General features: G+C 44.9%; 1 protein-coding gene across 1 annotated transcript in view; it reads left to right on the plus strand.

Annotated features, from left to right (window-relative positions):
* The first annotated feature begins 222 nt into the window (after nt 1-222).
* Nucleotides 223-12,450, plus strand: part of LOC126106452 (arylalkylamine N-acetyltransferase 1-like) — a 166,234-nt gene continuing 154,006 nt past the window's right edge. The window contains exon 1 of the mRNA XM_049912739.1: nt 223-466. Within this exon, the coding sequence (XP_049768696.1) occupies nt 401-466 (66 nt within the window). The 5' untranslated portion in view covers nt 223-400. The remainder of the gene's footprint in view (nt 467-12,450) is intronic.

Here is a 12,450-nt window from a genome sequence, read left to right on the forward strand (position 1 = left end):
CGGAAGTTTGCGATTAGTAACATTTACCATTACAAACTCAGATGCTCGTTTGTTGGCTGGCTGCCGAATTGTTCTTCCGTGCACGGCCGCCAGGGGCGCTGACTTCGGCGAGCGGCGCCCGCGCGGTGCATGCCGGGAAGCGGAGTGGGGGACGACGCCGGCAGAAGACTTCCGCGTCGGCGGGCGTCGCGCACAGAGCACAAACACCCGCTGTCCGTCGCTCTAAGCGTTTCCGTCGCGGCGCACGACAGCGACGCAACAGGCGTTCGTTCGGTAACAGAACGCGTCCCTCTCTACCGGGCATTCGCGAGACTACACGCCCAGTGATCTCCGCCAACTTAGCTTCCTACGCTCTCTGTGTGCCCTCTACCGCCGTCTGCAAGAAGAATCACCGCGAAGCATGGCTACGCAAGTGTTCGAGCAGCAGCCGCACGATGTCTTCAAGCCGTTAGCGTGGGACTTTAAGGTAAATAAAATAAACGATACTGCCATATTCTAAGAATGCAGTGACGCTACATTCTAAGATCCAAGTGCAGTGCGTAACCTATTTGTACATAATTCTGTGAACTTCGTGGTTGCGTTTGATTTATTTTATCGCCAATGCCTGAGACCTACATCCATCATCAGCTAGATGCACATTTCGCTCTGAGCACTATGGGTTGGTTCAAATGGCTCTGAGCACTATGGGACTTAACGTCTTAGGTCATCAGTCCCCTAGAACTTAGAACTACTTAAACCTAACTAACCTAAGCACATCACACACATCCATGCCCGAGGAAGGATTCGAAACTGCGACGTAGCAGTCATGCGGTTCCGGACTGAAGCGCCTAGAACCGCACGGCCACCAACGGCCGGCGAGCACTATGGGACTTAACATCTATGGTCATCAGTCCCCTAGAACTTAGAACTACTTAAACCTAACCCACCTAAGGACATCACACAACACCCAGTCATCAAGAGGCAGAGAAAATCCCTGACCCCGCCGGGAATCGAACTTGGGAACCCGTGCGTGGGAAGCGAGAACGCTACCACACGACCACGAGCTGAGGACAGATGCACATTTATTTACACCATTATGGAGCACGTCTCAACTTATTTTGCTGATGTAGTCGCTTTCTTCTACTCCCAAAATATCTTCATCTTGTCACTGCGGTTTCTCTTACCTTTACTGTGTATGTTCACTTAAACGATAACACTTGGATTAGCTTTAAAATGTTGCTTGTAAATTAAAGTTTTGAATGCAGCACTGTACTGTGGAATTTTGTTCGTGATGCCTATTTCCTCAAACATCTTTTTCGATTTTAGGTATTCATTTCTTTTTCATATTCATTGAAAGGACAAGGTAGAGAATCCTTTTGGTCACTCTATTATCGTTGATTCTGAGAATGTGTCCCTAAATCATTGATCTTCGCCGCGCAGGATTAGCCGAGCGGTGAAAGGCAGTCATGCCCTGTGCGGCTGATCACGGCGGAGGTTAGAGTCCTCCCTCGGGCATGGTTCAAATGGTTCAAATGGCTCTGAGCACTATGGGACTTAACATCTTAAGTCAGCAGTCCCCTAGAACTTAGAACTACTTAAACCTAACCTAAGGGCATCACACACATCCATGCCCGAGACAGGATTCGAACCTGCGACCGTAGCAGTCCCGCGGTTCCGGACTGCAGCGCCTAGAACCGCAATACCACCGCGGCCGGCTCCTCGGGCATGGGTGTATGGGTTTGTCCTTAGGATAATTTAGGTTAAGTAGTGTGTAAGCTTAGGGACTGAAGACCTTTGCAGTTAAGTCCCATACGATTTCACACACATTTGAGCATTTTGAACATTGATCTTCTTTTCCTGAAAGTGTGCCGGCCGGTGTGGCCGAGTGGTTCTAGGCGCGTCAGTCTGGAACCGCGCGGCCACCACAGTCGCAGGTTCGAATCCTGCCTCGGGCATGGATGTATGTGGTGTCCTCAGGTTAGTTAGGTTTAAGTAGCTCTAAGTTCTAGGAGACTGATGACCTGAGATGTTAAGTCCCATAGTGCTCAGAGCTATTTGAACCATTCTTTTTTTCCTGAAAGTGTCCGACATTTTTCCAATTCTGGTATAAATCTCACTGCATACATGACGTGGTAGATGGTAGTATTATCGGTAGCATTCGTAGCATTGGTATGAAAAGAAACGTAAAAAATATGTGATAGAGAGACTAGAACCGACTACTTCTGTTTGTTTTTTGTTTGTTTTGCACATAATTAGAACTGCACATCGTTCAATGTTAGTTCTTTGTGTATTTTGTGTCCTTAGAAAATACAAATTGCATTTTATAAGCGATAAAAATTAGTTCATCGTCTAACTTCCGCGCTTTTATGTAACCAGAGCAATTACGAGCGTGAAAAAAACTTTGTAGTTATTGTTGTTATTTTGTACTTAATAAACGTCCTTCATCATGATCAATGGCAAGAGTTTCCTGGTATTACTCATAGATGCGGAAGTTGTTTATGAACATCGCAAACATTTTTATATGGCCTCGACGAAGTACTGAAGCAATGTTTGATGTGTTTTCGTATAGCGTTTTTTTATTTTTATCCTTCCTGAGGAAAATGCGTTTTCTAGCACTGTATGGTAAATAAATTTTAATTTTTACTACAGAATGCCCGTGTTTTTCGTTACAAATCAACAATTTTCGAGTATAACCTGAATTAAACATTGACTGTTTATTTTTGTGACAGACTGGAGAATAACCATGTAGAATAAAAATGTTCCGCAGGTTACGCAGCCCTATATGTATCCTCATTCACTCTGTAGATGATTCACCTCTTCCAGTTTTCAGAGGAATGTAGTAAGACACTCGTCGCATACGGAGAGAAAGAGATCGAAATGTGGTAACGCCCAATGGGTACTCAACATACCTAACATACAGGTAACGCGGTTACGATGTTAACTGACCAAGAACGCTAGGGAACCTCCTCTAGTCTACGCTTACTTACAGTAATTTTACAACTCTAGTTGTATTCTAGCTCCGAGACGGTAATGCTAAATAATATTATGAAGCTACGTCAGACACGTAATCCTCAACGTACCCTCGTTCAATTCACTACAAATTCATCAGTTATTTGTGGCATAAATTGGAATGAAAAAAAGGATTTTTTAGGGAATTTACACTGCAATGTTTCTCTGGCAAATACTCTCCGTGAACCGAAGAGAGAGGTCTCTACATGAACGGACACACTCTGCAACCGAATGTATGGCGAATGGTGGAGGGTACACTGTACCACCTCTAGTAATTTCCTATCCTGTTCCACTCGGAGATAGAGCGAGGGAGACCGCAGCTCGTGGTCGTGCGGTAGCGTTCTCGCTTCCCGCGCCCTGGTTCCCGGGTTCGATTCCCGGCGGGGTCAGAGATTTTCTCTGCCTCGTGATGACTGGGTGGTGTGTGCTGTCCTTAGGTTCGTTAGGTTTAAATAGTTTTAAGTTCTAGGGGACTGATGACCATAGATGTTAAGTCCCATAGTGCTCAGAGCCATTTGAACCAGCCATAGAGCGAGGGAAAAACGGCTATCTATAAGCCTCCCTAGCCCTAATTTCAGTTATCTTTTAATCGTGGCTCTGTCGCACAATGAACGTTGGCAGCAGCAGAGTCGTCCTGCAGTCACCTTGAAAAGCCGGTTCTCCAAATTTTCTCTGTAGTATTCCTCGAAAAAAACAAAAACGTCGCCTTCCCTCCAGGGATTGCTACCGAGTTCCCGAAGCATCTCCGTAATAATCACGTGTTCATCGAACATCAGATAAGAAATCTAACAGCCCGTCTCTGAATTCCTTCGTTTCATCTGACTTGCTGTGGATCCCAAATACTCGACCAGTACACCAGAACGGGTTGCACTACTGTTCTATACGTGGTCTCCTTTATAGATGAACTACATGTTCCTGAATTTCTCCTAATAATCCGAAGCCGACCATTCGACTTCCCTACGTCCGTCCTTATCTGCTCGTCCAACTGAATAGTGCTTTGTAACGTTACGACCACGTATTTAGCTGCCCGCATCTCGTGGTCGTGCTGTAGCGTTCTCGCTTCCCACGCCCGGGTTCCCGGGTTCGATTCCCGGCGGGGTCAGGGATTTTCTCTGCCTCGTGATGGCTGGGTGTTGTGTGCTGTCCTTAGGTTAGTTAGGTTTAAGTAGTTCTAAGTTCTAGGGGACTGATGACCGTAGCTGTTAAGTCCCATAGTGCTCAGAGCCATCCTTTGCTGTCTCTGAAAGAATTACAATGCAAAACCACGTATTTAGCTGATGTAACTGTGCCAAGCAGTACACTGCTAATGCTTCATTCGATTCTAACGGAAACTTTTTCGTACTCATTTGCGATAACTTACATTTTTCTACGTTTAGAGCAAGCTACCATTCAACGCACCAATTACAAATTTCCTTTAACTGCCCTTGTATGATCTTACAGTCATTCAACTTCGACATTTTCCTGTACACCACGGCATCGTCAGCAAACAGCAGCACCCTGTCCTTCAGATCATTCATAAATGATAAGTTTTCGCCATTTGGCACTTAATTTATTTCTTTGTCGATATACATCGCCATTTCAGCTTTTTAGCTGTTCACCAATTAAAAACACGTTACAGCACAACTGTATTACACCAACATTACAGTTTACACAACGAACAGTTGTACCGAATATGCTGTTAATAGATAACATAGCATTGTCGTCATTTCTAATTTACTTACTCTTAGTACATTTCTAGAACATTATATTCAGTATTTGATCATGCATATGTCGTCAGGTTAATGTTACTTGTATGGTGCGTCACAATAACAACATAATATGACATATCGGTCCAGGTTGTCAACGATTTTACTAAAGGACCAAAGATAAGCCTGCAATGTCAATTCACCTATTTTCAAATAATTAACATGATGTTATTAACATATGCTGTGATATCCAATGTAACTAATGTCGAAGGACGGTATTTGTATGTTACCTACACCTGTCGGGAGAAAATCGCAACACCAAAAAATAATTAATGTCTAGTAATGAAATTTCTGAAATACACTTGTCTAGGTAACAGATTTGAGTGGTTAACATTTCAAGATCACAGGTTAATGACATCGCGAGATAAGCCACTGCAAATGTCAAGTGCTGTTACGTTAATAATCAGCATAACCGCCAGAATGTTGAATGCAAGCAAGTTAACATGAATGCATTGTGTTGTACAGGTGCTTGTGGGACGGAGTTCCACGCCTGTTGTACTTGGTCAGTCAGTATAGGGACGAATAATGCTGTTTGTGGGTGATGCTGGAGTTGTCGTCCAATTATGTTCCATGCGTGCTCGACTGATAACAGATCTGGTGATCGAGCAGGCCAAGGCAACATGTCGACTTTCTGTAGAGCATATTTGGTTACAACAGTGGAATGTGGGCGTGCGTTATCCTGTTGGAAAACAGCACCTGGTACGTTGTTTATGAATGGCAGCACAGCAGGTCGAATCACCAGGCTAAGGTACAAATTTGCAGTGAAGCGAATTCGTATGACAGTTCCCTGGATCATAACTCCAGGTGTAGGTCCAGCGTCTCCAGCACGCAGACAGGTTGGTTGCAGGCCCTCAGCTGTCCTCCTTCTGGCCAACATACGGCCATCACTGGCACAAAGGCAGAACCACCTTTCATCAAGGAAGCACAGCTCACCTCCACCCTGGCCCGCTATGAGCTTTCGCTTGGCACCACTGAGTCGCAGATGGTGGTGGTTTGGGATCTGCTGATTACACGCTACACAGCGTCTGGTTCGGGGCTCTACTTGAAGTAGCCGACTTGTAACAGTTCGTTGTGTCACTGTGGTGGCAACTGCCGAACACGACGGTCTTCCCTCTCGGTAGTACCACGTGGTCATCTGAAGCCCGGTCTTATTGCGATAGTACAATCTATTGACCACCGCTGCCAGCAATCACATTCATTGGCTACATTCCTGCCAAGTCTTTCTGCAATATCGCACAAGGAACGCCCAACTTCAAGTTGACATCGGTCACTCTGTGAGGTATTAATAGCGGCTTCTTTGTCGTCTTGAATGAATTCTTGGCTAATTCCAACTCACCTTGTCCAGTCGCAAAGGTAACTGACGCTCACGAGCGTTACCGCGTGTATTTAAAGCAAACCTAATGCTTCTTAGTGCGAGTACTGAGCAGACTTCATCTTTCAGATGTAGAAACACGCCTAACAACTTTTGTTTATTGATTGGCGACTCCATGTTGTCTTGTGCTCTACGACCAGGTAACAGGTATACTTGAAAAAAGAGACAGCATTGGTCGTATATTTTTCTATTGCAAAATCGATTTTCTGTCACTGAGTGACCATCTTCAGTGCTATATTGTATAACAAATTGGGATGCACTGTTGTTACTAGGCTTACGGCAATCACATAGACTCTATGTCTCATAGAGTCTATGTGATTGCCGTAAGCCTAGTAACAACAGTGCATCCCAATTTGTTATACAATATAGCCCTGAAGATGGTCACTCAGTGACAGAAAATCGATTTTGCAATAGAAAAATATACGACCAATGCTGTCTCTTTTTTCAAGTATAACTTTTGTTTATATTGCACATCTCCTTCTTGGTGTTCCGATTCCTTTCCGTCAGTCTATTAACAGTACAGTTGTCTGGAAGAAATTACACTACTGGTCACTAAAATTGCTACACCAAGAAGAAATGCAGATGATAAACGGGTATTCATTGGACAAATATATTATACTAGAACTGACAAGTGATTACATTTTCACGCAATTTCGGTGCATAGATCCCGAGAAATCAGTACCCAGAACAACCACCTCTGGCCGTAATAACGGCCTTGATACTCCTGGGCATTTAGTCAAACAGAGCTTGGATGGCGTGTACAGGTACAGCTGCCCATGCAGTTTCAACACGATATATCAGTTCATCGAGAGTAGTGACTGGCGTATTGTGACGACCCAGCTGCTCGGCCACCATTGACCAGACGTTTTCAATTGGTAAGAGATCTGGAGAATGTGCTGGTCAGGTCAGCAGTCGAACATTTTCTGTACCCAGAAAGGCCCGTACAGGACCTGCAACATGCGGTCGTGCATTATCCTGCTGAAATGTAGGAAATCGCAGCAATCGATTGAAGAGTAGAGCCACGGGTCGTAACACATCTGAAATGTAACGTACACTGTTCAAAGTGCTGTCAATGCGAACGAGAGGTGACCGAGACGTGTAACCAATGGCACGTGGCTGCACGATCCGTTACAGCCATGCGGATAAGATGCCTGTCATCTCGACTGCTATTGATACGTGGCCGTTGGGATCCAGCACGGCGTTCCGTATTACCATCCTGAACCCACTGATTCTATATTCTGTTAACAGTCATTGGATCTCGACCAACGCGAGCAGCAATGTCGCGATACGATAAACCGCAATCGCGATAGGCTACAATCCGACCTTTATCAAAGTCGGAAACGTGATGGTACGCATTTCTCTTCCTTACACGAGGCATCACAACAACGTTTCACCAGGCAACGCCGGTCAACTGCTGTTTGTGTATGAGAAATCGGTTGGGAACTTTCCTCTTGTCAGCACGTTGTAGGTGTCGCCACCGGCGCCAACCTTGTGTGAATGCTCTGAAAAGCTAATCATTACCATATCACAGCATCTTCATCCTGTCGCTTAAATTTCGCATCTGTAGCCCGTCATCTTCGTGCTGTCGCAATTTTAATGGCCAGTAGCGTATTTCAAATTAAATTTGAAGTTCACTTTGCAACCGGCCACAAGATTAAATATTTGGAGTATATTGCTTCTGCAATCTACATTTCAGGAAATCGTTATAAATGTAGTAGGTTGATATTGCTGAATGAAGACTGACTGTGGTGTTAAAATATGAGGTTTGCAGAATATATAACTGTTTTTTTAACGGCACTATTTTCGGTGCGCCTATCTTGCTTTAAATAAGGGCATGAATTACAGGCCATAAACGTTATAATTTTCAAATGTGTGTTTAGTGTCATAAACCACCTCGCATACGCCGAGGCCTGTTACCTGCGGTTTCTTAACCACACGTCTACTCTAAAGGTGATAGTAAACAGTTGGCTTGAGGAATTCCACATCATCCAGCATTCTGAGCTGAAAACAGTTGCATACCATTCAAATCACGACAACGACATGTTAAATTTATACACTGGTACATTTTATGTAACACTTGTGCTCTAAAATATCTGGCTCGAGAAATTGCACAACTTGCATAAGCGCAGTCTGCAGACGGGTAAATGGTGTTGAATGCAGGCTTTGTGTTTCTTTACAGCGGCGAATGGCAAGAATTTAATCAAAATAAAAATAATGAATGAAAATAAGCAAATTTTAGCATCTGTACGCCAACGTACATCAACATTTATGTATACAGGACTACTCAGCAATTCACAATAAAGTGACTATTTCTCTGCCAGGCGGAGTAGCCGAGTGGTTCTAGGCGCTACAGTCTGGAACCGCGCGACCCCAACGGTCGCCGCCTCGAATCCTGCCTCGGGCATGGATGTGTGTGATGTCCTTAGGTTAATTAGGTTTAAGTAGTTCTAAGTTCTAGGGGACTGATGACCTCAGCAGTTAAGTCCCATAGTGCTCAGAGCCATTTGAACCATTTTTTTTTTTTTTACTATTTCTCTTCCGCTTCACTCTGTAACAGCGCGTGGTCTAACACTCAGTAAAACAGTAAACACTCAGGTCTTTCTGTACGAGCTCTGATTTCTCTTATTTTTTACGACGATGTGTCTACCTGTACATGGTGGCGACATGAAATATTCTCACACTGCTATCTGGTAAGGACCCCATATAGCACAGCAATTCTCCAGCAGAGAGCGCACAAGCGTAGTGTAGGCAGTTTCTTTCGTAGACGTGCTCCATCTACTAAGCATTCTGCCAATAAACAGGAGACTTTATTCTCCTATTCCACAACGTTATCTGTATGATAGTTCCAGTTTAACTTGTTCGTAATTGTAGTACCTACGTTTGACAGCCTTTACATCTGTGTGATTTATAGTGTAATCGTAATTTAACGAATTCCTTTTAGTACTCGTGTGGATGACCTCACACTTTTCATTATTTAGAGTCAATTGCCACTTTTCTCATCATTCAGATGTCGTTTTTAAGTCGTTTTGCATTTGGTTTTGAGCTTCTAATGACGTTACTAGCGGCCAAACCACAACATCATCTACAGACACTTTAAGAGGGCTGCTCGGATTGTCTCCTGAATTATTTACATAGATTAGGAACAGGGGAGGGCCTGTAGCACTTCCTCGGGGAACGCCGGATATCACTTTTGTTTACTCCGCGATGTTCCGTCGGTTACTATATACTGTGACCTTTCGGGAAAATATCGGATACAGTCCCACAACTGAAGCTTACCCCGTAGGAATGCTATCAAAAGCCTTCTGGAAATCTAGAAATGTGGAATCAGTTTGAGATCTTCTCTCACAGCACTCATTACTTCGTGCAAATAAAGGGCTAGCTGCATTCCACACGAACTATATTTTCTGAATCCGTGCCGATTGTGTGTCAATATGTTCCAAGATCCTACAGCAAATCAACGTTAGCCATATGGGTCTGTATCACAGCGTATAACCTCTGTTTCCTTTCATAAGTATTGATGTGACCTATGCAACTCTCCAGCAGTCATTTAATACGTGCAACTTTCCAGTAGACTTTCGATGCGGATCTTTCGTCGAGCGAGCAGTTTTATATGACTGCCATGTACTCGGCTGTTGCATCCGCACGATCTATTTTTTTTTTTTTTCTTATCCATGCATAACTGAAGATTTATCGCTGCTTTGGATCATAAATACAACGTAAAGAAATCATGAGATATGGAGTTGTATCTGCTTTGATCGCATGTAGGTACAATGGATTAGTAGTTTCGGTAGGGCTACGCTCTCATCTTCAGATCCTCAGTGTACAGGTTGTGAAATCAAGACGGCAACTCAGCCCTACTGAAACTAGTAATCCAGTCTATGTTCATGCGATCAAGGCACAAAAAGCTTCATATATGAAGCTTCCTTTACATGGAATTTTTGATCGTCCTTCGGCTGCCAATGTCAGGTATTTATAACAAATAAAACAGTTTGTGTATCGTGATTCGTCTAATTATGCAGTTATGAAGTACGCCATTGTTTTAGACCATCATGTACGTTTTCAGTCTTAGGAAGGTTACAATTTCCACAAACATGTACTTAGTTTTGAAATATCTTTAATATAAGAGTCTTCTTTTTCTTTTGTCGCCGTCCCGTACCTACACGGGGCCGGCGTGGTTATCATAGGATTTGGCAACGTCAATATTAGAGAATAACTGGAAGGCCTTCCAATCGACACCACGTTAACCACCCGCCCCCCCCCCCCCCAACCCCGGACGGAATCCGTGTGCTCCAGCTGTCTGCCTGTTATGTTATCCACGTGAAAGTGTACGAACATATTTTCTAAATGTGTGTGAATCGTGTAAATAAAGTGGGACGTGAGTACCAGCCCGGTATTCACATTGTCGGATATGGAAAACAGCCTAAAAACCTCGTGGACACTGAGTTCTCGTCTTTAATCTGCCGGGAGGGTTTAATTCGGGGCCTGGCACGCCTGTCCGAATTCCAGAAGCGGCGTGCTGACGTGCACGGCTATGCGAGCAGTTTTCTAATGTAGGAATGCTACTTTAAGGTTCCCATGCGGAGCTGAGCTGGAGCAGCAGCAACATGTGGTAGCCACATTACCCTTGTCTACCAAAGGCAACGTCTTCCAGCAGAGGATGCAGGGTCACCTGAACGGATGCACAGATATTGTGTGTACAGTAGATCAGTGGGAAGGAAAGGGAAAGGGTGGGTGATGGGAAACAAGCGACTTTCAGCCACACAGGGCACTGTGGAAATTCAATGGCGAAAGGCGAAAACTTGTGCCTAACCAGGACTCGAACCCGGATTTATCGCCTCTCATTCTCAGTTGCCTTAACTGCTTCGGCCATCCAGACACGGTCTCCGACCCACTGAAATTTCCAACTTATCGTACGTTGCAACACAGCACTCCTCGTTCTTTATCTCCCTAATAACAATTTATTAATTCCTGTAGGAAATTTTTTTCCTTTATTGAATTTCAATTCCCCCCGAAGGGGGCGGGCTGGCAGCAGCTTAGTATGCCGCTCTTGAGCCTACAGACCTTGTTAGAAAGATGAAGAGAATAAATAATAAAAACAGGCGATAAAATCGGAGACTTAAAGAGTAACATGGCGAAAAGAAATCGTGGAACTTAAAACAAAGAACAGAGGGATGGTGACGCTAATAAAATACATACGAAGCAGACAGGTAAAACAATAGACAGACAATTAAAGAACACGTTGACAGTCTGGTTTCTGTTCGCAAAAGACATAAAATTCACACCTAGCGACAGCATGGTTTCTGTTCGCAACACGAGAAAGACGAACAACACTGAACAGTCACTGGAACGCTGCACTAAAAAGTTGGCAAATGTGACATACCACAGCCGAGAGCAGGTGGGGGGAAACTGGACAGATGATGGGAAAATAAAAAAGGGGGGAAAGGAGAGTAAAAGCGAAGGGTGGGAGCCGGAAAGGAGCTGATGGAGGATGAGGACCCATAAGAGGGGTGGGGGGCGCTGGGCAGACGCGACAGGGAGTGGGGTAGGCAAAGGAGAGGAATACAAAAGGACTCGGGGGGGGGGGGGGAGAGAAGGGAGGTAGGGAGAGGTTTAGTGGGGAGAAAACAGGACGGAAGGGGGGAAGAGGGAGCGCAGGGAAAGGACAGAGGAAAGGAGGGGGAGTGAGGATCAGAGTTGATAGGAGGGATAAATGGAGGGAGAGAGGGCATCATCCGGGAGGGAGAGTTGATGGAAGCCACCCTGGGAAAGGAGATGTAGGGTGTAGAGATGGAGGGTAGGGGGTCACAACGGTGAAGACGTGGCAGGGGGCGGGGATGGGAGAGGAGAGGAGCAACCAGGGTGTGAGGCGGTTCAAGACGGCGGGAGGTGTTGAGTATGCGGATATGTTCGAGGAATAGGACCAGATGGGTGAAAGGAATGAGGTCATAGAGGATCCACATGGGGGACGGGAGGCGTAGACGGAAGGCGAGGCGGAGTGCATGACGCTCAAGGAACTGGAGGGACTTACAGAATTTGGGGGGGGGGGCAGATATCCTGGCAGGACTGGCATAACAGAGGATGGGACAGATTAAGGATAATCCTGTAGGAGTTTGGAAGATATTAGTGTATCCTCGCTGCTGAAACAGATGACATAGAGCCATCACGCTATCACAGTATATATAAAAGTATGTTAATTCTGTCAGAAACACACACACATACACACACACATACACACACACACACATGTGGTCCATTGATCGTGACCGGGCCAAATATCTCACGAAATAAACGTCAAACGAAAAAGCTACGAAGTACGAAACTTGTCTAGCTTGATGGGGGAAACCA

The sequence above is a fragment of the Schistocerca cancellata genome, chromosome 10 (assembly GCF_023864275.1).
Source record: "Schistocerca cancellata isolate TAMUIC-IGC-003103 chromosome 10, iqSchCanc2.1, whole genome shotgun sequence".
Classification (NCBI taxonomy): Eukaryota; Metazoa; Arthropoda; class Insecta; order Orthoptera; family Acrididae; genus Schistocerca; species Schistocerca cancellata.